This window comes from Knufia obscura (assembly GCF_036327395.1).
Source record: "Knufia obscura strain CCFEE 5817 isolate CBS 148926 chromosome Unknown scaffold_10, whole genome shotgun sequence".
NCBI classification, from domain to species: Eukaryota; Fungi; Ascomycota; class Eurotiomycetes; order Chaetothyriales; family Trichomeriaceae; genus Knufia; species Knufia obscura.
Window position 1 is genome coordinate 552,304 of NW_027042696.1, and position 24,907 is coordinate 577,210.

Genomic DNA, 24,907 nt, shown 5'->3' on the forward strand with positions numbered 1-24,907 from the left:
GAGATGTATAATAGCAATGGTGAGTTGATGAACTGATGGCAATTCATTTCTGACTAAAGTGGTTTAGCTCGTCTAGAAGCGTAACGTGCAAGAACGGACTACTGTAGCTGCTCTTGGTAGACATGACATCGACCGTAGATGCGTATAGCATGGACAGTTGAACCATTCCATTTCTTTCACTATTTCGCTTCATCTCCGAAGCAGTGCGTGCCTCTCTTAGGGCAGCGGGTCTGCACTTGGAGTTGCCCAGCTATGGATTGTATATCATTCCCCAGACCTTAACGCCATCCCCACCCTCAGTAGGCCAACCTCTAGCATCAACTCTCCCCTGACCAACAGCCACCTGCTCAACAGCCTCAAATCCTCGAGCTTCAAATTCATCCTTGCTCTCCTGCGAGCTTGCTTCCAGGAATATCGGTACATCCGATGCCTTCGCCTTTTCAAGATATACATCCATTGCCTCTTTTACAGCCTGCGCCGTCTCCTGCTTCGATGCGTCTGTGTCTCGGACAAGTAGGGCGAGATGGTAGAAGGTGCGCACTTCTGTATTTGTGTCTTTGTTGAAATCACTTGGGTAGGGATCGCCTGAGGGGCCAGAGGAGGCTTGCGAGGGCGCAGCGGGCGTATCCCACTGATGAGGCCCTGTGTCTGGCATAGCCAAGTGTTTGGCTTTCAGAGCTCTTGCGACAGATCGGTATTGCGACAAGATTGGCCCAGGTTGTTTGCGAGCCTGAGCTGGAGGTGTTCCGCTAAAATCTGGAGGCTCGAAGAGAACAGCTGCAAGGGGACGTGAAGAGTTGGCTGCGGACACTGTGGTGAGCAGAATGTTCGACTTGAATGCTGATGGCAGTCCCAGGCTGAAATGCTTCTTCAGGCGTTCCGGGGACAGCTGCGAGTATTCTGTGCCGGGAGACACGCCATCGATCTCGGTAATGAAGGCCGTTGTTAGAGGTACATTTTGGTAGCAGGTCGACAGTAGGTCTATGAACGATTTGAGGTCGTCCTCCGTGGGGGTCGACGTCGTGCGGACTGTGAGATTTGACATCGTCGCGTGGGAGCTGGCAACACCCTCTGAAATATGCGTTGGTAGAGATCGGGCTTGTCTACGAGGTTGCGCTACTTCTAGATAGTCTTGTAGCTAATTGTATGGCCCAGGCTGACAGTATATATTCTACTTTGCGAGATGTCGCAGGTGGGAGTAAGCAAGACATACGCTCTGCTAGCTGAACGCCGACGCCGAACCATGTTGCATGAATAGCCCTTAACGATCATTCGTCCGTTGACGTATCTGACAGTAGCTGGCGGGATCCGTCTAGGATTACCAGGGCAAGCCTGCGGGGCAGAATCGCCCTGGTCTCAACGAGACGCCGTTACTGGGCAATTACCGGATACAGTTTCAACGGTATTGTCTATCAGCGATGCACCGGTCACCGAGACGTCAGATATCATGTCGATTAAGGACTTCACTCTTGCTTTAACACGGAAGTCCAGGAAAACAACAAAGCGTTGAACTACTGACCGCGACATCAATTTTGTTGTGTGGCCATCGGACGTGTTGGGGCCGACCACAACGTCACCACGGCCGCGCGGCGAAACGAATAAAAATCACCCGTTCGTGGGTGAAATTGAGTGTTCCAATTGAGTACCTGGGTAGAGCCAAAGCATCTGCTCGTTGTGGTAAATTCCTGTTGCGGCCGGTAGGGACTTAAGGACCTCGAGACTACAATACACAACATTACCTGCGCCAGGCAACCGTGGGAAGCGCGGTCAACATACCCCCAGACAGGGCTGAGACACGCGCAAAATGCAGATGTATGGCATGTCCGGCGAGCAGCTTGGCGTGATAGGTCAGGAGCAGAACACTTCGCCAGAGAAGCTGCCAGCCTGGAAGCAGGACTTCCTTGCAAAACCATCTGCGTCGGTACGAAGAGGTATTGCCTGGGTAAGTCTGTAAGTGGATAGATGCGTAGTGATGATCAGAGGTACGTTCTTCTCTTCAAAGCTGATACCTCTGCCTGGAACAGGGTTACAATCCTCCCTACGAAGATACAGACACTCTTGTCTTGACAGCACCATCTGGCGAATTTGTTGATATCAGGTTTCCCAAAGACGCGACATCGTCACAGGAGACTTTGGGACACCAAAGCTTTTGGGCGTTCTCAGGAGAAGCCATCACTACATTCTATGATGCTGGCCCGCAACAACATGCAGTAGACATGCCATACACAGCACATTGTAAGTTCTTACATAATATTGACTCTAGAGGAGGTGAAAGCATCGCAAGGGGCGACGTGGGTGACATGTTCTTGCTCATGAACGGGGACTGCGTGGAGATGGGGAAGGTGCTGAATCCGATGTCTGGACAGATCGAGCTTTACAAGGAGATGTGGTGTAGTGCAGAGGAGCTCTCAGATCATGACGGCGAAGACGACTCGACCACTTGTGTCGTTGCACATGTCTCCGGGCCAACTGGAATAGAAGGCACCATGATCAGGCTTGGAGGCAGGGTGCAGGGTATCACTGCAAGACACGACCAGAAGGGTACACAAATCGTGGAGGTTGAACGCTGGATACGAGGTGGTTCGCATCAGGTGAAGCCGAAGCAGCATGACAGAGAGGACGTTTCGGCTGGGCCATGGTGTCGAGACAACAGAAGCAGCGGTTTCTTACCCGCTGGTTGGCTGTCCATGCCAGGAAGACAGATTGGTGTTCGCCTTGAGAGGGACGGCCTTGTATGGCAGGTCACAGAAGTTCATCGCAGCGGTTCGGAGTAACCAGGATCGCTGAATTCGATGTAGCAGCTTCGGATAGTTAAGGTATAGACGTAGGAGTAGATTACTAGGCCAAGTGCTAGAAGACACCACTCAGACGTGACGAGCTTACGGACAGTGGAAAACGAAGCTATTCCCGATCCGAGCACTATGAGGCGCTCAGGCATGAAGCTCTTGGCAGAAATATGAGCTACGGCTGTTTCCAGCACCAATATAGCAGTCGGCGGACTTTTCGCAAAAAAATATCTCCAAAATGAAGCTGTAGGACCCAACACCACCCGCTCCAGCACGATCCAGCTAGAGACATAATTCACACCACCGAACGAGCGCTTCTGCGCACTGTACAGCCCTTCTTTTATTCCGCTGGCAGGTTGCGATAATGGCGGACTTCCTCCTGCACGAGGGCCCTATGGGCTACTCGTTGTTCAAAGTCGTACATCAACCTGAGAGTGTGGGCAACAGACTGGCAGAGGTACAGAATGGTGTGCAGGATCTTTCAAAGTTCGGAAAGATGGTGTCTTTGCAAAGTTTTCTGCCTTTTGAGTACGAATAGGTCCAACCCAGCAAAACCTCCAGGATACTGACGATTGCAGGAATGGAAAGCAAGCGCTTGAAGAGCTTCATGATGTCTCGGAAGGCATCGCATCGCAATTTCTTAGATCGTTCCTCGAACTGAATCTACCGAAGGCCGGCAAGAAGAGCAAGATCAGCCTAGGTGTTGCAGACAAGATCCTGGCGGGTTCGATAAAGAGCGCATTCACCGGAATAGAATGTGAGACTGGTGACACGAGCGAGGTGGTGCAGGATATGCTGCGAGGTTTGAGGCTGCATTCGGAGAAGTTACTGAAGCAGCTGCGCGAGGGCGACACCAACACTGCACAACTCGGCCTTGGTCATGCATATTCAAGAGCCAAGGTCAAGTTCTCTGTCCAGAAGAACGACAACCACATCATACAAGCCATCGCGATCCTCGACCAATTGGACAAGGCGATCAATACATTTTCGATGCGAGTGAGAGAGTGGTACTCATGGCATTTTCCTGAGCTTGTCAAGATTGTTTCCGAGAATCACAAATACGCTAAAGTCGCACTTTTCGTCAAGGACAAGAAGACTCTGTCAGAAGACAGCCTACATGACTTGGCTGCTCAGGTCGAGGACGACGAAGAAATTGCGAGGTCTATCATAGATGCGGCCAAGACCTCTATGGGTCAAGAGATTTCTGTGTCCGACATGGAGAATGTTACGTTATTCGCCGAGCGGGTGGTGAGCCTGGCGAACTACCGAAAGACACTTTACAGCTATCTGGTCTCGAAGATGGGAGTGGTCGCACCGAATTTAGCAGCTCTTATTGGTGAGATCGTCGCGGCACGGCTCATTTCACACGCCGGTAGCTTGACGAACTTGTCCAAGTACCCGGCTTCCACCGTTCAGATTCTGGGCGCTGAAAAGGCCTTGTTTAGAGCGCTAAAGACGAAAGGCAACACACCGAAATATGGTCTTCTGTACCATTCATCATTCATCGGCAAGGCTGGGCAGAAGAACAAGGGCAGGATATCAAGGTTTCTGGCGAACAAGTGCTCCATTGCTTCGCGCATTGACAACTTCTCTGAAGCACCTTCGACGGTATTCGGACAAGCATTGAAGAAGCAAGTTGAAGAACGCCTCGACTTCTATTCGAGCGGCACTCAGCCTACAAAGAACGAAGATGCTATGGTAAGTCACATTGGTCTGGTAAGACACCGATGGATATACTAACCCACATAGAAAACCGCCATGGACCAGGTCCTCAGCTCAATGGACATCGATGACCCTAATGACGATCCTACAGTCGACGCCGAAATGGCTGATGTGGCTCCCATCAAGAAAAAGTCTAAGCGCAAGTCTGCTGGTGCTGAGGGCGAAGATAAGGTTGAAAAGAAACGACGCAAGCGCGACAGCCAAGTCAACGGTGAGACAGATGGCGATCACGATGTTACGAAGTCGAAGAAAAAGTCCAAGAAGAAGTCGCTATCTGAGTAGACTGAAACAGGCCGGAAAGTGTCAATATAAGCAGCTTTGGCGTTCATAATGGTGTACAGTGGAAGCTCGCTTGGTTATGGCGAATTGTGTATGGTTGTTTGCTAAGGACTCGCGCTGGTCGTTTATGATACCATGTCCATATTCGACCCAGCCGGCTTCTATACAGCACAGTGATTAGCATCAACAACAAAGTGCGGTGCCTCTCCATTGGCACCAGGACGCTTATGAGAGAGCTGACTAATGACGCGGCGTACAAATTGATGCTCCACTTACTGCTCTTGCTGAACGTACAACATGGATGTTCATGTCGAGTGCAGCGCGAAAGTATACTGTTTTGGGCGTCTACACATGCCGTTTCGAGTGTTAGATGTTCAACAGCTTCTGATATAACATCAACCCCGACCACGCGAGCGATCATGATGGAGACTTGCTCTATTGGCAGGTACGTGCCACTGCTTGTCCTGCAAACAGCCTCGTCGTCTGTATCTCAGCCTCGCCACGCTCCGCTTAATCTTCCGCTTTCAACTTAATCATACCACTCATGCCTTTCTACGCGTCTAACGTTTTGGTTGATTCGTCAGGGCATCCGCTCTACACTCGACCCTCGGTTCTACCTGAGGATCCAAGAGTCTCAGTCATGGCATCAGGGCCGCATACCTTTGTTATCTGCACGGTAGGCCTGCTCTCACTTCCCTTCAAAGCTTGCGGGATGACAAGCCACCCCTAATCTGGCAAGGCCATGTGTGATGTTCATCAAGTAAGATTGTGGCCTGACATTGTCTCGAACGGCAGGTGTTCTCCCCGGAACGGTTTAAAGGCAACCCACTCGCCATTGTCTCGGTCAGAGGCAATGCTCTGACCCAGCAACGCAAGTCCTTGATCGCAAGAGAGTTCGGATACTCTGAGACAGTCTTCCTGCATGATGCACCAGGCCCTGGCCTCCCGAGGAGGATCGATATCTTCACAGAACAGGGTGCCGAAATCCCCTTCGCTGGCCATCCGGTAAGCAATCTGCGAGACCTGATGGACCATGACTGACGCGAGAAGGTGATTGGAGTAACACATTATGTAAGTCCAAGTGTAAGAGACTGCCTCTCGACTGACCTCTAAAGATCTTCACAAGATGCGAAAGGTTCGTGCCTCCACCAAATAGTGGTCGAGGAGAGTATGAACGGCAGCAAGCGGTATTGATGACGAAGGCTGGGCCAGTGCCCGTGTTCTATAACCCATTCAGAATGGTGGCCGCGTGCGCTGTCCCACACAACGTACACCTACATGAGACGCGAGTGACCATGGACAAAGTCTTAAACAGACAACCACAGATACAAATCGTGCCCACGTACGACAAGATAAAGGACAAGACGTTCCCAGTCGTGTCTGGTGTCAAAGGCATGACTTTCATTCTGATTGATCTAACAGACGCACCAGAAATCTTGGGCTCACTACAAGCAAGTGAGGCACCTGATTATGAACTCGATGCCGACTGGAGACTAAGTTTCCAAGGCGCTCTCTACTATACCAGGCAAGATTCAATGCATCAAGAAGGCGAGCCAACCATCCATCCTATACAGGCAAGGATGATCAGCCAAGGAGTAGAGGATCCAGGCACTGGCAGCGCATGTTGCGCCCTCGCCTGCTACCTTGCAACAGATGAGATGAAGAACCTTTCTGCGACAGCCACAAAGGGGGGCGAGAAAGGAGCCACGGACGAAGATGACCTTGCGAAGAAGACGGAAGAGGTCAAGCTCGAGGATACAAACAAGCCTGAGACGAAAGAAGGGGGAAAGGAGAAATTCGAGCGCCATGTATATGCAATACAGCAAGGTGTTGAGATGGGCAGACTTTGCACCATCGCGGTCGAAGTCGACCTTAGGGCCGAGAAGGATGGTTCGAAGTCGATTGCAAATGTTACATTGTCAGGGCGAGCGAATTTCTTTGCGAGAGGCGAGCTTGAACCTCATCCTTAGCTTGAGAATGAGACCTGAAGTACTCCAAGAGATTTGGAGACCTTGCGATGCGCATCCTCGGAGGGATAAGGATCCACGTCGGGTATTTCTGGCTCACGAGGCGTACAACAAGCTTCCTGTCAAGCTTTGTCGGGTCGATAGAAACTGCTCAGCTCTGCTCCTAATCACATTGAAGCTATAAACTAATCGCCTGCGGTTTGCCGATCGACCCGAGTCCGAGCACTCAGAGAACTGGGACGTGCGAAACTTCGAGAGCAAGACTGATACCTCTCTTGTTCCGAGCCTGTTATGTGGTAGAACCTCTTGGCGCTAATTATGGTAATGGGACGTGGCGCTTATCCTGTTCTGAACTAGTGGACTGCTCGACAAATGACTTCATTGTTTCAAAACAGCATCAGCTTTTGTTTCTCGAACTCGTTTCAAACACTTCCAGCCTCATATCTGATTCGAGCATTGTGTTGACCTACTACACGGCTATGCGGATTTTCACGACGCATGCTGTCGCCGTAACGCCTCCGTGAGGGGTTCCGACATCGACAGGCTCGAATGGCGCGACATCCACCACAACACGTTCCTAGCTGGCGTGTAATGAGAATTGATCAGCGACATCTTCGGCATCAGGTAAGATGAGGGACGGATAGTGTTTGATCTTTGACATGCCAAGTGAAATCGATATAGATGTGGACTTCCACCTCCAGTCCATGAGCATTCTGACCAGAGCAAGCAGCATTGCACTGTCGTTCTTTACCTCGATCCATTCATTGCTAGTCAGCTGTGCTGTTCATTTCGTGCTTTACCTATCGCGCTGGTCGTCGATACTCTCCTTCATTGAGCAGCCAGGTGCACTCCGGGACATCGCCATGCAACTCACCAACTTTTTCAGCACCATCTGCGTGCTTTTCGCAATGCTGAGCATTGTCGGCGCTGTGCCTCAGTTCGGAAACGGAGGCTTTGGGAATGGGGGTAATAACAACAACAATAACAACCAGAATCAGAACCAAGGACAAAATCAAGGCCAGAACCAGGGCCAGAACCAGGGCCAAAACCAGAACCAGAACGACAATAACCAAAACAACGACAACAACGCTGGGAACAATGCTGGTGGAGGAACCACTCTTGACCCTGCCAACATTCAAGACGCATCTGCCTCAGACGGTAATCCAGACCAAGCTGAAGGACAGGCAGCATCGGAAATCGACCAGGCCAACTTCATCAACTTCTGCTCCGGGAAGCAGACCACAAACGGCCTACAGGTAGAAGGCGGCTCCTGCAATGGAATAGGTATGGCATCTAGTATGCGCTGCATGAGCACAACTAACACATCATAGTCATGGGTGACATCCCATCCCAAAACAACATGGTCTCAGCCGTCATCGTCAATCCTCCCTTTGGTGAGACCGTCGAACCAGATACGACTTTTGATATCGAGGTCCAGATCACGAACCTTGTTGCAGGTTCCTTCACGAACCCAGACAACACCTACTATGCAGCTCCACAACAATTGCAGGGTGGCAAGATTGTGGGCCATTGCCATGTCACAGTACAAGATCTCGGCGGCAGTCTGACCCCCGATAACCCTCCGGATGCCTCAACGTTCACTTTCTTCAAGGGCATCAACGATGCTGGTGACGGCAACGGAAAGCTTTCGGCTACTGTTGACGGTGGGCTGGCCGCAGGTAACTACCGGATCTGCACCATGAACAGTGCTTCCAACCACCAGGCTGTGCTCATGCCGGTGGCTCAACGTGGTGCACAAGACGATTGTATCAGGATTACTGTCGCTGCTGGTGGTGGCAACAATGGTGGCAACAATGGTGGCAACAATGGTGGCAACAATGGTGGCAACAATAACAATAATGGCCAGAACAACAACAATGCGCAGAACAATGGTAACAACAATGGTCAAGGCAGCAATAATGCGCAAGGCAACGCCAACAACGCTGGTGCGAATGCGAATGCCAACGCTGGCCAGCAGCAGCAGGGTGGCAACGGTCAAAACCAAGCCAACGGACAAAATCAGGCGAATGGACAAGACCAGGCAAACGGACAAGGCAAAGCCAATGGACAGGACCAAGCGAACGGGCAGAACCAAGGCAACGGTCAGCAGCAGCAAGGCAATAACGGCCAGAACCAAGCCAACGGGCAGAATGGCGGTAACCAAGGAGCTCAGGCGGGAGCTCAGGCAGGAGGTCAAGCAGGAGGTCAGGCGGGTGGTCAAGCTGGTGGTAACCCGTTCGGCAACGGCGGCGGATTCCCAGGCTTTGGAGGAGGTAGGAGCAGAGGTCGAAACAAGCCTCGATTCCAAGAGAGAGCGTTCGTGGTTTGAAAGGTCGTGTTATAGACTTGGATGTCGCAGGTTATTGTCTCAATAGTACTATGCTGTCACTACTAGATAAACTGGAGCTCAGGAGGGTTCAAAGATGCAAAATTTATGTTTGAATAACATTAAGGTTTGATTGATTTATGATCTATGTGACTTGTGTGTTTTCGACCCGCCAAAGGTCATAAGGATGGTGCTAGAACAATGGCAGCAAGACATGTGAATTACTCCCTTGTTGATTCCTAGCAGAGGTCTTTCAAGCCTCAGCCTCGAGGAGATATGATTCTTTCTCATGTTTCTGTCGAGGTGCCCTCAGGAGCGCTCCACAGAGGGCAAGCATGTGTTTGTCAAGAGCGGTTTTCCGTCACTTCGAAGCAGTATCTACGTTGGTGTCGTCCCGGTCGTTCGCTCTAAGATCAAGTGTGAGCTGTAGAGAATATCAAATTTATGCATTATGATTCAAGTGACAAGTGACGTGCAGTTGACAGTGTCGATTGTACCTTCACAACCCGAGTGAAGCCGCTCTACTTCCTAGCCATAAATACCTCGATCTCGCACCTTCCCTCCCACAAATATCATACACACTCTTCCTACACCACATAGACCATTAAATCTTGAAAGACATATCCTCGACCCTTCGATTCTCTGGTACGTGCTTATTGCAGCAACTGGCCTGCCTTTGTGCACATTCAAGCTGACAAGCCTCCAGTCCACCCAACTACCACAATCACCATGAAGGTCCTTAACTTCATTCTCGCTACCACTCCCCTCCTCACAGGTAAGCCACCACAATCCCTCCTCTTCTCTCATTTCAATTCAATGCAAGTCGAGCAGAGCTGCGCTAACAAGATATACAGCCGTCACACTCGCAACGCCGATTATCCCCACCAGCCTAGATATCTCACCCTCACCCACAAACCCCCTTCTCGCCGCCCGAGACGAAACCTGCTTGCCAGACTTCGGACACTGCAAGGTAGACAAAGACTGTTGCTCCTGCTGGTGCCCCGACCTCTTCCTCTATGGACACCGATGTGGAGGATACAACCACCCAGATGTTCCGGGATGCACACTGGTAGATCCTCCAGCCGAGCAAGCCTCACAGGCCGTCGCCGGCGCTGTCTTGACAGGAGCTCCTCCCTGAACGGCCGCTGGCAACATTGATTTGGCGAAAGCAATGACAGTGCGCTGAACGTGATGTGAATGAGGGAATACTGAGGAGATGAGTTAAACGAAGAGGTTGTGTCTCCGATGACAATAGAAATGGCACTAGACATGAGTGTGATACATGGTACATTACGCCACGAACTTACAGCCTGCTATCACTGCACACGCAGAAGATAGTGGATGCCGGGACCTTTGCGGTTGCCGATGAGCTCATCAATGCATTCAAGCTATCTTCTTCCCTTCGTGCCTTCCTAGCAATCATCCTCGCCTTTCCTGCTTTTCATCCTCCTAATCGGAGCGGTACGCGCTAGGCCTGCGAGCGAGAAGGACTGCCACAATATGGACAGCAACCGGAGCTGATGATACACCACTGCTGCGCGATCTCAGCTTTCGGACAGTAGCTACGTGAACATCGCTCAAAAGACGTTACGTGCAGGTGCTCCAGGAGCAACACGAAAACCCAATTTCCGGCTGGGCGCTTGGGGGCCGCCACATCTCATGGCTGCAATTCATGATTGGCTCAAATGAGTTTACGTGATCTTCTCGAGTCGCTAAGTGTCGCATCTCTTTTTGTTGCAACATCCGGTGCTTTATCTGCTCTTGCTCACTTCTGACCCAGGACTTATTATCATCTGCATTCGTTCCGAGACTGAGTTTCTTACCCAAGCTACTGCTCGGGAAGTTCTTACGAAGAAGAAATATGCGTACTGAGAGAACTCTTCTCTCAAGAGAAGAAGCAGCCGAAAACACTTAGACTTCATCCTTTGCGAGCGCCTCGTGGTGTCTGTGGGTGCTGGACATCTGTTACCGACATAACTATGCTTTCAGGTCTCAACGACGCCTGCGGCCACTTTTGTGTCGGGGTAAGCAACTGAAGCAGTGCCTGCCTCACATCGTGACTCAAATGCGTTTCGACCATAGCATTGCAGACAGGTTCTGCTACGATGTTGCGGCGTTACCACCCTTTCCGGCATCTCACCATCCATCACCGCTATGCTGAAGGTTCCTATGACACATTGCAGGTAGCTATGGCGATCCGAAGTGTACTTTTGCGATTGCGCTTGATCTACACGTTCATGCGGTACAGGTTTCGTGATCAAAAAGGTGATGATGTGACGTTGCGATGCTCACAGTGTGCCAGATTTAGGCGCTGGCTGTAGCGCTTATGACAGGCACCTGGTGACCGACCTGCCCTACTGACATAGCCACAGGAAATATTCCCTGCCTCCGATTGTATGTCTTCCACCGCAGTCCCCAACTACCACTTGGCGAATCGATGTCTCCGCCCGCCTTCGTCGTCTTTGAGCCCACCGACGCTCGTTCATTTATTCAACCATTCTGCGCTCCGCTGGACAGAGCGCAAGTTTGGCCTCCTCAGCAATGTCAGCCGTTATAGGCGTCATCGGCCTCGTAGCGGGCGTATTCCAGAATATCAATACCGCAGAATCATGGATGCCAACCCAACACCCGAAGAACACAAAAGCCCGAGTCTACGCCGGCATGTCGGACAGTACAGACCAAAGTACAAGTGGCAATATACCGGGTGTGGCCTTGTGGGACGCAGCGGGCAGGTTCATCGGCAAGGAAATGGGTGTCTACAATTATGTAATTGGAGATGGCAAGTTCCATGACATCGAAGTGAAAGGCAAAATGGCCTCCGCGGACTACCTTTCTGTTTCGGCGTTTGGTACAGATGGTCTCTGCGTTGCTGCTGTGGCGGTCACCAGCCCGACAGGCTACAAAGCAGGTTGGCTCGGTGACATCGGCATGAGATGTGGGGCACCTTGGTATCCTTCCGCTCTTGTCATACCTGGATCAGACCCGGAAACCAGACCAGCATGTGTCTGGATCGATCAAGACGGCTCGAACAACCATCCTCACACCGGTCTCACGATGCATCTTCCGAGCTTCACTGGCGAAGGACTGGCCAATGAATACAACGATGACATCGCTACACTCTGCAAAAGTCTGCCAAGATTCTCGATGTGGAAGACAAGATCTGTCCATATGACACTGCCAGTCTACCATGCCGACAAGCTTGAATACAACGAAGATGGCTCGGACAAGAACATCGATGCCATCTTGAAGCCTAGTATGATGCAATCCGAGACAACGGCGCCAAATGACCCGACGGGCACGAAACTCGGCGTGGCTGATGGACCGTCGGCCCTCGAGCCGGGACCTGTCGTAGAGCTGGGACCAAGTAGAAGGAGAGCTCGGCGCCAAGCACCGCAGCCTTTGCGTGATCAGCTCGTGATCAGCAATATTACTAGGCATAGCGCGAGAGAAGTTTGTGAGAGCCAAACGTCTGCTGGTCCTGACTTTGTCTCGATTGTTGAGTGGCTATACTGTGATATGGCCGAGAAAGTGCTTTGGCCGTTGTGCTTGGAAGACAGCACCGAGGCATGCTTCGACCTTGACACACGGAGCATTACGTGGCAAACAAAACCGGGGCTCAGGTCAAGAAAGGAGGACCTGTCACCCAAGTCTTACAGAAATGTACAAAAATGGATCTGATTGGACACCGCTGAAGCTCAACGTTTCCTCCAGGTGCTGTGTTGAGGGGTTTGTAGAGTTTCACGATCGTACCGGAGATGGCTGTGGCTTCATATCACTGTGCTACCTGCCCGCAGGTCATCAACGGACCAAAACATAGCCATGACTTTCTGTTTCTATGCTGCCTATGTACAGGTCCTCACGCTGAAGTTTATTTCACCAACCAAATCATACACTCAGGCACACCACGGCTGAGCACGTTTTATTTCCTATATATCCTACGCCATAACCCGCCCTTGATCTCGCATTTTCATTCAACCTGGTCAACTCTTCCCAAGTGCACACTATAAGCCTATAGTTCTGCGAAGAAGATCTCCTCTCACCACCAGAACCCACGCTAGCCACCATGGCTAACACTACCACTACCAACCCATACACCATCCTTGGCGCCAAGCCAGACCAACCCTTCCACGACATCCGAAAGCAATGGGTCCAGCTTCTCCTGCAGTCCCACCCAGACAAAGCCGGCGAAGAAGGCAAGGAGAAATGCCAAAAGCTCATCGAGGCCTTCAGGCAGATACGCGACGAACACGAGGAACCACCCGTCGCTGGTGTCTCTCCCAGGTCTAGCATTAACCCTGCGTACCACCCACGCCCTCACGGCCACATACCCTCAAAGCAGAAGAGGGCTGCTCACTATGCCGTCGACGTCGGAAACGATATCAACGACGACGACGATGCTCATGCTTGGACAGCAGCACTCGAGCAAGACGAGGCAGACGAGGCGTGCTATGGCGATCAGGTCCGAGCTGCTTGCCGAAAGGCTGAGCAGATGCCATTGCACCAGATCCCGCCTGAGGACAGTTCATATCTCACATTCATGGCACCCACCCCGCGACTCTGTGAGCAGCATAGCGAAGACGAGATCGAAAGTGACAGTGCATCTGACCGCGAGGTACCCGCCCCCTACCGCGTTCGACGTATCGCCCGTCGTGACATCAAACAGTCCAAGTCCACCTGGGTGACGGTCAATACATGGCTAATGTCAGACGAAAGTGTGGAGTCAGAGGTCGCCCTCAACGACAGCAAGGCCCCGTCTGGCTCATCGTTGCATTCGTACAAGGCTTACAACGTCCCGGATAGCAACGCATACCGCCATGAGAAGAGACTAGAGGAGAAAAAGGCGAAGAAGATCTTCCGGCAGGCTATCCAGGAATCGGTTCTGGTTGTCCCAACCGAAGTCCCGATGACCTTAGACTATGGCAAGGTCCCAGAGCACTGGGACGATGATGATGATGTCGGATTTGAGACTGAGGCCAAGGAATGTGACAAGACTCGTCATGATAGCAATGAGGTCGGGGGCAAGATCGATAACAACATTCGCATATACCCAACACGCGAGGCAAAGGATGCTGAGCTACTCAACGGTGGTGACAACGAGGGACTGCCTGCCATCCAGCCTAACTGCAACTCCGTGAGGGATCCTGAAGACATGCTGAGGCGACCTGTGTTGGGACCTTCGTGGCGGCTGGTGATCCTCCCCAATGATTGTTGAACATGCGAATGATATGCTGGGAAGGAGAGTTTGGGCGGATATCATGCTGGGGAACGAACTTAGCCAGGATAGGTTCGAGCTTGTTGATGGTGAGATCAAGGTGGTCGTGTCACCGACACTGAAGGAATCGACACTGGATGATTCGATCATGAAGGCCTCACATGGGCTATGGGAGATTGTCATTTTGCGGGATATAGAGTGATGAGCAGTCATTGAAGAGGATGTCTCTTGTCACCGATGAATTGACATGCTAACAAGGGAGAAGATCATGGAATGTGGAGTACCTACACGGTCATGGACGAGAGAGCGTACGGCGGCGTCGTACAAACATACGACTAGCGAGCTAGATACAGTAATGAGGCCATAGTAAATCGTTTCAGACGATTGATAAGCACATCAGGCTCCTGTTTTTGCTTGAGAGTGAAGCTTCGCGCGTCCCAAGTCTTCATCGGCGACCGCTTTCTGTCTCTGTGCTGCTGGGCTATGTGCTAACCGGTCGAGGAAATAATCCTGGAAAGGTGTCAAAGAGGTGTCTGCGGGGATCTGGGCTCTTCGTCTGCTGTACTGCTGCTGAACTATTGTCGACGATGAGGCCAGAGCAAAACAGAGCTGAAACGCACACCTGCCAGGCATTCGAGGTCGCCGTCTTTACCTAAGCACAGATTTGGGCAGGTCGAGCGGGCTTAGAGGCTTGGCGGCAAGCTGGATCCGGCTTTAAAACTTGTATGTCCGGAGATTAGACCTGTTCCTGCCTGCCTCGTAACTGCTGTGCCCCTCTTCCTTTCCTACTCTTCTCAGCCTGATTCTCTTCTGTTGCGATGCGTTGCTCTGTTCTCATACATTTCTGTGAGCTGAAGGTTTCACTGATAACCCGGATGCAACGCTTTCGCAGCTGTCATGACTCGACCTTCACGATAGGCATAAAATTTGTGAACAGCCTGATACCTGTCAGCATGCGCAAGCGGTCAAGCATGACTGTCTAGTCCTCTATACATGGAGACATCGAACACGCCCCGTGTCGGTCACCAATACGGCAGCATCCAAGCTCGTGACAATGGTATCATTATCAATGGCGATGTCGTCAATAGTAATTTTCACTTCCCCGATAACGAAGGAGCATCAGATGCTGCAAAACAGAGAGGTGAGTAGATACGATGGTGGTCGGAGAATGTCTTGGTTGATGCTTGTTTCATAGCCATGTTCTCAGCACTCGCGTATCGAGACATGAATTTCCGCCGAAATCAACTCACAAAGTCTCAAGCTAAACATCTGGAATGGATATGGGCAGGACACGATCACAATAACGGGATTAGTGTTGACAAACCGAGTCCGCCCCCCATGGAGTTGGTCGCCCGTCGCGATGACAGAAATCCCATGTTTGTTGAATGGCTTCAGTCTGATGCACCTCTTTTCTGGATTTCCGGAAAACCTGCCAGCGGCAAATCCACGTTAACGAAATACGTGTCGGAGCACCCATTCTGCAAGAAACTCCTTCAGGAAGCGACCGGCCAGCAATGGCTGACCATGCACTTCTTCTTCGACTTCCGAGCACACAAAGGCTTGGCAAACACTATTGAAGGCATGTTGAGGTCGCTTTTGTGTCAGCTTGTTCAGTTTTCGAGCGCTGTTTCGCGCTATATCGCAAGGACCTCTTTCGGAAAATTCCTGGATGTCAGATTCAACGAGCTATCGCAGGATGATCTACAAGATGCACTGTTGTCGTCTGTTGCGGCCACAGAAGCTCGGATCTGCATCTTCATTGATGGTCTGGACGAATTCGAGGAGTCTTATTATAGGCTCATCGAGGTACTCAAAACATTGGCAGACGGTAAATATATCAAAATGTGCTTGGCAAGTCGACCAGAACCCGCAATCGCACAAAGCCTCACGGACGTCGCCATGATCAGGATGCAAGACCATAATCGTGGTATGATCTGGGCGTACACCAGAGACAGCCTTTCAAAGCATGCGGGCTACATTGGCTTACCAAGCCTGCAGCAATTAGTAGAACAAATCACCACTGAGTCACACGGAGTGATTCTGTGGTCACAACTCGTGTGCAGCGACGTTCGAGAGGGTATGTTTGCACGTGAAGTTTTCGAGGAGCTGCGAGTCCGTGTCGCAAACTATCCTGCAGATCTCGATTCAGTCTACAATAGAATGTTCCGCAAAATGGATCCTAGATGGAAGGCGGAGAGTATCGTGCTATTGTATGTGATCACTACATGTGATGATTACTCAGCGTGCTGGCCATTGAAGGCAGTCGCTGCATGGTTCTCGACACGAGGCATACTTGCCTCTTTCCCACAGCGGCAGATGTCTACGCATGATTTCAGACTTCGTTTGTACTCACGTTTGGGCGCAATGATTGATGTTGACGAGCATTTGCACGAGTGTCGCGGCAAGATACGATTGATCCACAAGACTTTTCAGACCTATCTGTACAAGTCCAAGATATTCAACGCCGAACTGCCTGACAGTTTCCGCTGTGTTTACCCAGATAATGTGTCGTTCCGCTTAAGCTTGAACATGATCCAATAGTCTACAGTCCTTGCTAGTTTGGCTACAGGCTACCATGCTGGATCTGCGCCAAGTGCGGCAGCCGTTGCCACTATCAACAGGACTGACGACGGAACACACTATCATCACGACCTTCACATGCGCGCGGATCACGAGCGCAATTACGCTGGTGCAGGTGGTGATGAGTCGATGAGCTGGGCACGAGTCACGTCGACGTACCAACGGTTCCAGAGAATTCGCAACGATATTTACAAAGTGCCTTTGAGCGAAAACACGTTCTACGGCGATGACATACCTGATGAGTGGGTGAGACTCCTGCATGCCAGAGATTATGTTTTCTGGCACTTGCGTATATTGAGTTGGCGATGGGGCTCAGATAAGTCCGAGTTTACAGAGCTGCCCATGGCACTGATCATGAGTGATATGGTTTACTTACATATTTTCGATATACATCCATGTCCCCACCAATGCCACTGCAGGGAATTTCCCCGCGAAGAAAGGTTTGCATATGTTCAGGAGCCTGCGGTCGAGCGAGCCTTGTTCTTTGCGCTTGACCGTTCAGCATGGCACCTTGTCAAACCGTTGACCAATACGTTGAAGGGACTCAGCCAGGTCTGTCTAAAGAGGTGCTTGGCTAGAGTAGATTGTGACGATTTCGAGTTTGATTATCACGAGTCAAGACGTGAGCTTAGGGCATGGCTGCTGCAGTGGGTGCCGGCCGAGGAAGCAGAAGGATGGAGCGCAAAATGGGGCGAGTCATAGCTTGACACGCTCGCCAGCCTGCAGGAAGGGCCTTGACTGACAACACCAGGTAGCATGCAAAGCTTGCGCGAGCAAAAACGCTACCAGACAGATACATGACCGACACAGTGTCCCAGGACGAGAAGACCCGTACGACATCGAGTCTCGGGGATCGCAAGTATTGGTTGAAACACTCGAGGAGGTTTGGCACGGCCGAGCGACGGCAACATGACGACGCAACTCGAACAAGAAAGTCTAGTACGATTCTCAGATTTTCCAATTCATTTTGTGCCTAACAGCGTTACCTATCCTCGTGAATACCTATTTCAGTACATGCTTGGATTGCTAGTAGTCATCAGACATTCTCCTACGCCTTCTCTAAGCTTAAATGGTCTCCACAAATCTCAGACAGTCTTCCTCATAGATCTTGCCTCTGTGTTCTTCTCGTTGTGTTTTCATGCTGTGCTTCTGCTGGTTTGGCGTCGTAGTCAAAATCGTGATCGTGACAAGTCATCACATCGTCTGGGCGACGATGCAACGTCCGAAAGCGACTTCAAGTCTGTCCTGCGTTCGCCGCGGCCGCAGGTTGTCGTCGAGCCCTCTCAACAGCGAGAGCATCATTGAACGCAGGAATGTCCCGGGCAAGTGCGTCAACCTCAGATTCATTCGTCAAGTGCCCGTCGAGATGAGCTTGTACCACTGATGCCACGACCTGCTGTCGGATCGATCTATTGTATGGTGTTACGACTTTCACGTTGGCGATGCGTCGGACATTTTCAATTGGTAGTCGGTAACGGTGTGACCCTCCTCGGTAGAATGTGCCATTGATGCGCCCGTCCATCTGATCGACAATGTGCTTGAAGCCGATTACCGTGGCGACCTCCCGGATCCGCATGTGTCGGTAGAGGGGGTTGTCTTTGCTGGCGATCCCTTTCATCTCTCCAAGTGCACCCTTTGCTGTGATGATGTTGAAGTTGAGGTAGTTAACGATGGCTTCTAGGGCTCGGGCTGAGGTGACCGGGATGAGAAGTCGGATGAGTTGCTTCAGGTTGAATCCTTCTGCGACCTTGGCGGCCAATTGGCCGTCGATGACGGTACTGCTTTCTCGAATTATGCTGAGGAAAATCTGTCCGACATTCTCTCGTTGGTTGGTGCCCACGATAAGGGCAATGATATTGATCATTTGACCCCGAGCTAGCTGCTTGCACTGAGCTTTGGTTGCTTTCTCGATAGGGCTTGGTTGAAGACCAACGTCTGTGGTGGCAGGGACGATCACTAGTTCTCGGAGGTTGGTAATAGAATCCATGCTGTGTGCGTGCTCGATCGAGGTTCTGTTCTTTGGGTTCACAACTGTGGAGTTGTCCAGGTGGTGTCCTAACGAGGGATGCAGCTAGAAAATAGTTCACAGATGTAGAGCAAGAAAAGCTCAGTTATAGTTAGGAAGAATTCGAAATATATATGTAATGGCGGGTGCGGCGCAGGAGCAGACTGGCTTTGATATAGTGCTTTGTCACCACTGGGCGCCATGGTGATATTGAGAACGAACGACTGACCTGGGCATAGAGCAGCACAGCTAGGGAGTACAAGTGCACTTGATGAGCAGTTTCGCTTGCGTGAAGGGTAAACCACGACTTTTTAGTGCTGCCATTGACACTGTTCTTGATGATCCGTCAAGACCAGTACCAGGGAGTATGGCCAGTGACCCGGGCTGGTAGGTTTGTTGAACTTGACTGAAGAGAGGCTGCGTCTGTGCTAAGCTCATACAGCCAGGGTCAGAACTCGCCGTCCAGGGATGAGCATAGACAACCAGTGCGAGGTTCTCCCAATCGATATGACCACAGAATGGAAGGCGTACACGCAACCATCTCCGTGATAGTAGACCAGCTTGCCAGCTAGACACAGGTAGCGCTGATTCCGAAGTCTTGGAGGGAAAGACCAGCCCGATGACGGGCTGACACATGGTGAAGAATGTGATGAGAGCCATTGTCAAGATGTCTGGAAAAACGTGCCTGTTTGCTGGCCGAAGACATTCAGTACAGCAAGCCACATCTATCTGCCGGAACAATCAGTTTGCGATAGACGCTCGGGGTTTTCGTCGAATCAGGCTTATGCGACATTTGAGATCGAGGAACAGCTGCGAGCGCATTAAAATAGCACAAGGTCCTAGAATTGTACCATCAGCTTGCTTTGTGCGACCCGGCATGGCTTCATTGACTGAAGTGAAGTTTCAACGAAGCACACCTCGTCGAAGGGATCGCGAGAAGATTTGGAGAGCGTGAATTGTCGACAGAATCATTCTTGGCTTCGCACCTCTTCCAACCGATCGAGTCTACAGCCATGTTCATTTGAAGTGTTTAGCTCATTACGCCTGGCCTTCCAGAAAGGCCACAACGAGCTCAAGAATGCCTGGTCCAGCGACCACCCGAGGCGGTGGACAAGCAAACTGGAACATTTTGGGACGCGCAACCGTAGATCTCACTAACTTTAGTCAGCTATACCTCGCTCCTTTGCGATCGCATGTAAAATTAATTAGTATATTCGAATTCTACGGCCTCGAAATACTATAACACGCCCTTTGTGTTACGTCTAAGCTTCTGTAGTAATGACGACTGGATAGCAAGTGGTAGACCATCTACGGCTACGCATCCCAAAATGTTCCAGTTTGCTTGTCCACCGCCTCGCCACCTTCAAGTTACGGAGCGGACTTGGCGTGTCAGACACGTGACCCGGGTCGAGCAGGGTAGTTTGCTACGTTTGACATGTATGCGCCATATGTTCCAAGTTTCCTGTCGCTCCTGCACAAATTATTGGTACCTGGCACGCCCGCAGTTAATGCGATAAACTCGAGTCGCTGCTGCTCACACTAAGAAGCAAAGCCGTTCTCGACGCCTCCTCGATTACCGATTACCGGTCGCCCCTCGCAGACCTGATAGAGCTACAACTCTCCCTTTCTCTCGCACCCCGGTGCATCCACCACCACCATGTCCGCAACCCAACTTCTCAACCCCAAGGCTGAATCCCGCCGCCGCGGTGAAGCCCTAAAGGTAAACATTTCAGCTGGTGAAGGCCTGCAGGATGTCCTTAAATCAAATCTGGGCCCATCAGGCACAATCAAAATGCTCGTCGACGGCGCTGGCGCCATCAAACTCACAAAAGACGGCTCAGTCCTTCTCAAGGAGATGCAAATCCAGAACCCCACTGCCGTCATGATCGCAAGAGCAGCAACAGCCCAAGACGATATCTGCGGCGACGGAACGACAAGCGTGGTACTGATGGTAGGAGAACTATTGAAGCAAGCAGACCGCTACATCCAAGAAGGCTTGCACCCACGCATAATAACAGACGGCTACGAGATCGCCAAAAACGAAACCCTCAAATTCCTCGACTCCTTCAAAGTCACCCAAACAATCGACCGCGAGCTCCTCCTCTCCGTAGCACGCACATCCCTCTCCACAAAGATAAACCCGACCCTAGCCGAATCCCTCACCCCCTCCATCGTCGACGCCGTCCTCGCCATCAAAAACGCAAACCCAGACCCCGACTCAAAACCCGACCTCCACATGATTGAAATCATGAAAATGCAACACCGCACCGGCGCAGACACCCAACTCATCCGCGGCCTCGCCCTCGACCACGGCGCCCGCCACCCCGACATGCCCAAGCGCGTCGAGAACGCATCAATCCTCACCCTAAACGTCTCCCTCGAATACGAGAAGTCAGAAATAAACTCCGGCTTCTACTACAGCAGCGCCGAGCAACGCGACAAACTAGTCGCAAGCGAACGCAAATTCGTCGATGAGAAACTCCGCAAGATAATCGAACTCAAAAACGAAGTCTGCGGCTCCGACCCCAAGAAATCATTCGTGGTCATAAACCAAAAGGGAATCGACCCCCTCTCCCTCGACGTCCTCGTCAAAAACGGCATCTTCGCTCTCCGCCGCGCAAAACGCCGAAACATGGAAAGACTCCAACTCGTCTGCGGCGGCTCAGCACAGAACTCCGTCGAAGACCTCGACGCAAGCGTGCTCGGCTGGGCCGGCCTAGTCTACGAACAGACCCTAGGCGAAGAGAAATACACCTTCGTCGAAGAAGTCAAAGACCCCAAGTCCGTGACCCTCCTCATCAAAGGACCAAATGCGCACACCATAACACAGATCAGCGATGCCGTCCGCGACGGTCTAAGAAGTGTCTACAACACCCTCGTCGACGCCTGCGTCATCCCCGGCGCAGGCTCCTTCCAACTCGCAGCCGCAAACCATCTCTCCTCTGACACATTCCGCAAAACCCTAAAAGGAAAAACGAAGTACGGCGTCGCTGCATTCGCAGATGCACTCCTCATAATTCCCAAGACCCTCGCCGCGAATAGTGGGCACGATATCCAGGATGCACTTGCAAAGTTACAGGATGAATTCGCGGATGCGGAGGGCGCCCCCGTGGGACTTGACCTGAAGAGTGGGGAGCCGATGGATCCGGTGCAGGAGGGTGTGTTTGATTCTTACAGAGTGCTCCGGAATTGTATCGCTAGCAGTCAGGGTATCGCGTCGAATCTACTGCTGTGTGATGAGTTGTTGAAGGCGAGGCAGATGGGGAGGAGTGGGCCGCCTGGGGGTGGTGGGGAGGAGTGAGAGACTTGGTGGTAAAGGTTCGGCAAAGGGGCTGAACATGTGTAGCTCATGGATGGGCCTGGTCGTGAGCAGATGCATAGAGAGGTGTGAGGATGAACGGCTTGGAATGAAGCAAAAAGCATGATGTGGTATAGAGCATAGACGCAAGCAAGCAAGCAAGCAAGCAAATCACACCGAGACGATAGCAGAGAAGATGACATGAGATGAGGTATGATACCCATGACTGAAGTATGAAGATCAATGCGAATTGTAGATGTATCTGCAAGACTTCCATCAAGCCACTTTCGTTTTGTGCATTTAGCTTCAGCTGGAGCATTTTTATCCAACCATCAATATGATGTGCTCTTTCCTTGAGCCGTATCGTGCTGCGTGCGACCAAGTTGTGGTCACAGAACCGTGAGAAAATCCGGACGAACGCCATCAAAGCCGTTGAGTTGGGTCTCAAATGTGCATGTATATGTACCTGGTACCTGGTCTTGTCCCAATACCTTTTCTCCCGACTTATTCAGTGCGGTGTTCTGTGCAGGATCCAATCGCATCGTTCTATCACCTATATCGGCACTTCCAAAGGCTGTTCAAGGCCCGCCATAGGATCAGCAGCCTTCAACTCATCCAATACCTGCATGATCGCCTGCATTTTCCCCCAAACGGCATTGAACATCCGTGGGACGTCCATCGATACGACGCTGTCGCTGGCAACTTCTGAATCAAAAGCTTGTCCAAAATAATACTCATCCTCAATGCAGATGAGACACCGTGGCTGTCCCGGCACCCTAACCACGCTGTTCCACGGTTGACTGCTGTGTGTCCAGGGCATCTCATCTATGATATCCATCATGTTGTGTACACGATGCCAGTCAATGTCGTGACCTGCTAATAGGTCTTCCCGAATCACGTATATGGGACTTGTTCTCGGCCTTATCATACCTTGATACTATCGCATATCTGTAAGAACATCATCCAATGCATCCTATTTCATGTCCCTGCTCTTCCGGTTCTGGTAGTTTTCGTAAATCATTTGATCCACTTTCATGGATTGCCGCTGAATTTGGTCTTGTGTTTGGCCGTGTCCGTTGCCTCTTGAGTCAATGTCCATGGCGTCGCTATCGCTGTTGCCGTGCAAGCCGCCTCCTTGTGCTCCACCATCAACTGGTGTGCCTTGATCGTCCATGACCTTACTGCCGTGAACTGCTTCACCTTTGGGCTTGGGGTCTAGACTCATCTGACCGTCCATGTGCCCCGACATTAGACCTCCACCTTCACGCAGTTTGTTAATTGCGCGCACAGTGTCAATAGCTTTGTGCAATGTTCTTCTGGCATTGAAATTCTTCTTCACTATTGGGAGGAGATCCTCTGGGGAAGTACCTCTCTGCTGTTGAGCAGACATAGGATCCTCGGTATTGATCCATGGATGTTGAAGTGCTTGATGGGCTGACATACGCTGTCTGGGGTCGATTATGAGGCACTGCTTGATGAAGTCCCTGGCGGTCGTTGACACGTTGCGCCAGTATTCTATGGGGGTGAAGGAGTAATCGGCCTGTAATATTGCTTGCATCTCTTCCAGGTTGGAGTCTCGGTCGAAGGGGGTGTATCCGCAGAGGAGGAAATACGTGATGACACCAATGGCCCAGATGTCACTGGATATGTGTTAGCATGAGAGTAATTGGGACGGACATGATATACTTACACGGGCTTGCCGTGACCTGTCTTTTTGAAGATCTCGGGAGCCATGTAGCCAGGAGTACCACAGGTTGTAGTCAGGACATGAAACTGCTCCTCATCCATGATCCGTGACAGGCCAAAATCAGCTATCAACAGGTCTGCGTTGTCTTCGGGCGTTCTGAACAGCAGGTTCTCGGGCTTGAGGTCTCGGTGGACGATTCCATGATCATGCAGGTATGCTACAGCGGACAGGGTGGCTCGGATGAGGTCTGCCGCGTCTGCTTCGTAATAGGAGCCTTTTCGACATATACGGTCGAACAACTCTCCTCCAAGAGCAAGGTCTGTCACGAGGTAGACTGTGCGATGTTAGCTGGGCGAGGCAACCTCGCTAAGCCGTCGACATACGGTTGTTCATAGTCTCGAAGTAATCGACCAAGGTCAGGATGTTTCTGTGGCCGACAGAGACTCTCTTCAATACGGCAATCTCATTCCGGACCATATGCTCTCTCCCAGCCATCAGCCTCTTGTTAATGACTTTGGCTGCATAGTATCGTCCGGTGTCAATGTGAACACATTCCTTGACGACCGAGTAGGAGCCAGCTCCCAACGTCTTGCCAGTCTTGTACCTGCATGCCTGTATCACTGGCTTCTGCCCTTGCTGGGCCATGTTGACGAATTTGGAATTTGGTGCGTAGGGGTAGTCTATCGCCGAGTCGGTGATAGTTCGCAAGGCGCGGTCGTAGTGCGGGGTATGTTGAGCACTTCTGCAGTGGTGATGACTTGGTGAGAGAAAGAAAGTGGTAGTCTAGATGACAGAAGTTGCAACGTAAGTATAGAACCAAGAAGTCAGATATTGTTTTGACAGCTGGACTGCCTGATATGCGAAAGTTGTCGGCGTTGTAGGAGGTTTCAGCTGCGATATGCAGTGCTGACAACTGCCCACTTCACTCCATCAAAAAAACATGTGGAGGAAACTCCAACTGGTCTGGTCTGTTCCTTCCTTCTGCCTCACCCCCCATGCATGGCCCACTTGGTTGGTGCTCGAGCTGCACCTTCCTCGCCTCGAA

At 51.4% G+C, this 24,907-nt stretch overlaps 11 protein-coding genes across 11 annotated transcripts; 8 read left to right on the forward strand and 3 right to left on the reverse strand.

Annotated features, from left to right (window-relative positions):
* Positions 1–250: 250 nt before the first annotated feature.
* On the reverse strand, positions 251–1,045 carry PMZ80_008016 (uncharacterized protein; the record flags this gene model as incomplete). Its single annotated transcript, XM_064876420.1, has 1 exon — positions 251–1,045. The coding sequence occupies one exon, from the start codon at positions 1,043–1,045 to the stop codon at positions 251–253; it is 795 nt and encodes a 264-aa protein (XP_064727727.1).
* Positions 1,046–1,804: 759 nt separating this feature from the next.
* Positions 1,805–2,774, forward strand: PMZ80_008017 (uncharacterized protein; the record flags this gene model as incomplete). Its single annotated transcript, XM_064876421.1, has 2 exons — positions 1,805–1,942; positions 2,025–2,774. 2 exons carry the CDS (start codon positions 1,805–1,807, stop codon positions 2,772–2,774), a joined length of 888 nt encoding a protein of 295 aa, XP_064727728.1.
* A 376-nt stretch (positions 2,775–3,150) lies between these two features.
* Positions 3,151–4,790, forward strand: nop56 (Nucleolar protein 56; the record flags this gene model as incomplete). The annotated part of the gene is made up of 3 exons (XM_064876422.1): positions 3,151–3,314; positions 3,365–4,484; positions 4,536–4,790. 3 exons carry the CDS (start codon positions 3,151–3,153, stop codon positions 4,788–4,790), a joined length of 1,539 nt encoding a protein of 512 aa, XP_064727729.1.
* Positions 4,791–5,427: 637 nt separating this feature from the next.
* On the forward strand, positions 5,428–6,757 carry PMZ80_008019 (uncharacterized protein; the record flags this gene model as incomplete). Its single annotated transcript, XM_064876423.1, has 4 exons — positions 5,428–5,463; positions 5,583–5,792; positions 5,838–5,858; positions 5,903–6,757. The coding sequence occupies 4 exons, from the start codon at positions 5,428–5,430 to the stop codon at positions 6,755–6,757; spliced, it is 1,122 nt and encodes a 373-aa protein (XP_064727730.1).
* An 860-nt stretch (positions 6,758–7,617) lies between these two features.
* PMZ80_008020 (uncharacterized protein) lies at positions 7,618–9,083 on the forward strand (the record flags this gene model as incomplete). Its single annotated transcript, XM_064876424.1, has 2 exons — positions 7,618–8,038; positions 8,086–9,083. 2 exons carry the CDS (start codon positions 7,618–7,620, stop codon positions 9,081–9,083), a joined length of 1,419 nt encoding a protein of 472 aa, XP_064727731.1.
* Positions 9,084–11,621: 2,538 nt separating this feature from the next.
* PMZ80_008021 (uncharacterized protein) lies at positions 11,622–12,758 on the forward strand (the record flags this gene model as incomplete). Its single annotated transcript, XM_064876425.1, has 1 exon — positions 11,622–12,758. The coding sequence occupies one exon, from the start codon at positions 11,622–11,624 to the stop codon at positions 12,756–12,758; it is 1,137 nt and encodes a 378-aa protein (XP_064727732.1).
* A 385-nt stretch (positions 12,759–13,143) lies between these two features.
* Positions 13,144–14,292, forward strand: PMZ80_008022 (uncharacterized protein; the record flags this gene model as incomplete). Its single annotated transcript, XM_064876426.1, has 1 exon — positions 13,144–14,292. One exon carries the CDS (start codon positions 13,144–13,146, stop codon positions 14,290–14,292), a length of 1,149 nt encoding a protein of 382 aa, XP_064727733.1.
* A 993-nt stretch (positions 14,293–15,285) lies between these two features.
* Positions 15,286–16,833, forward strand: PMZ80_008023 (uncharacterized protein; the record flags this gene model as incomplete). The annotated part of the gene is made up of 2 exons (XM_064876427.1): positions 15,286–15,433; positions 15,488–16,833. 2 exons carry the CDS (start codon positions 15,286–15,288, stop codon positions 16,831–16,833), a joined length of 1,494 nt encoding a protein of 497 aa, XP_064727734.1.
* A 1,273-nt stretch (positions 16,834–18,106) lies between these two features.
* PMZ80_008024 (uncharacterized protein) lies at positions 18,107–18,859 on the reverse strand (the record flags this gene model as incomplete). The annotated part of the gene is made up of 1 exon (XM_064876428.1): positions 18,107–18,859. The coding sequence occupies one exon, from the start codon at positions 18,857–18,859 to the stop codon at positions 18,107–18,109; it is 753 nt and encodes a 250-aa protein (XP_064727735.1).
* A 1,675-nt stretch (positions 18,860–20,534) lies between these two features.
* CCT6 (T-complex protein 1 subunit zeta) lies at positions 20,535–22,178 on the forward strand (the record flags this gene model as incomplete). The annotated part of the gene is made up of 1 exon (XM_064876429.1): positions 20,535–22,178. One exon carries the CDS (start codon positions 20,535–20,537, stop codon positions 22,176–22,178), a length of 1,644 nt encoding a protein of 547 aa, XP_064727736.1.
* Positions 22,179–23,148: 970 nt separating this feature from the next.
* cmk1 (Calcium/calmodulin-dependent protein kinase type I) lies at positions 23,149–24,507 on the reverse strand (the record flags this gene model as incomplete). The annotated part of the gene is made up of 3 exons (XM_064876430.1): positions 23,149–23,815; positions 23,866–24,196; positions 24,246–24,507. The coding sequence occupies 3 exons, from the start codon at positions 24,505–24,507 to the stop codon at positions 23,149–23,151; spliced, it is 1,260 nt and encodes a 419-aa protein (XP_064727737.1).
* Between the last annotated feature and the right edge of the window lie 400 nt (positions 24,508–24,907).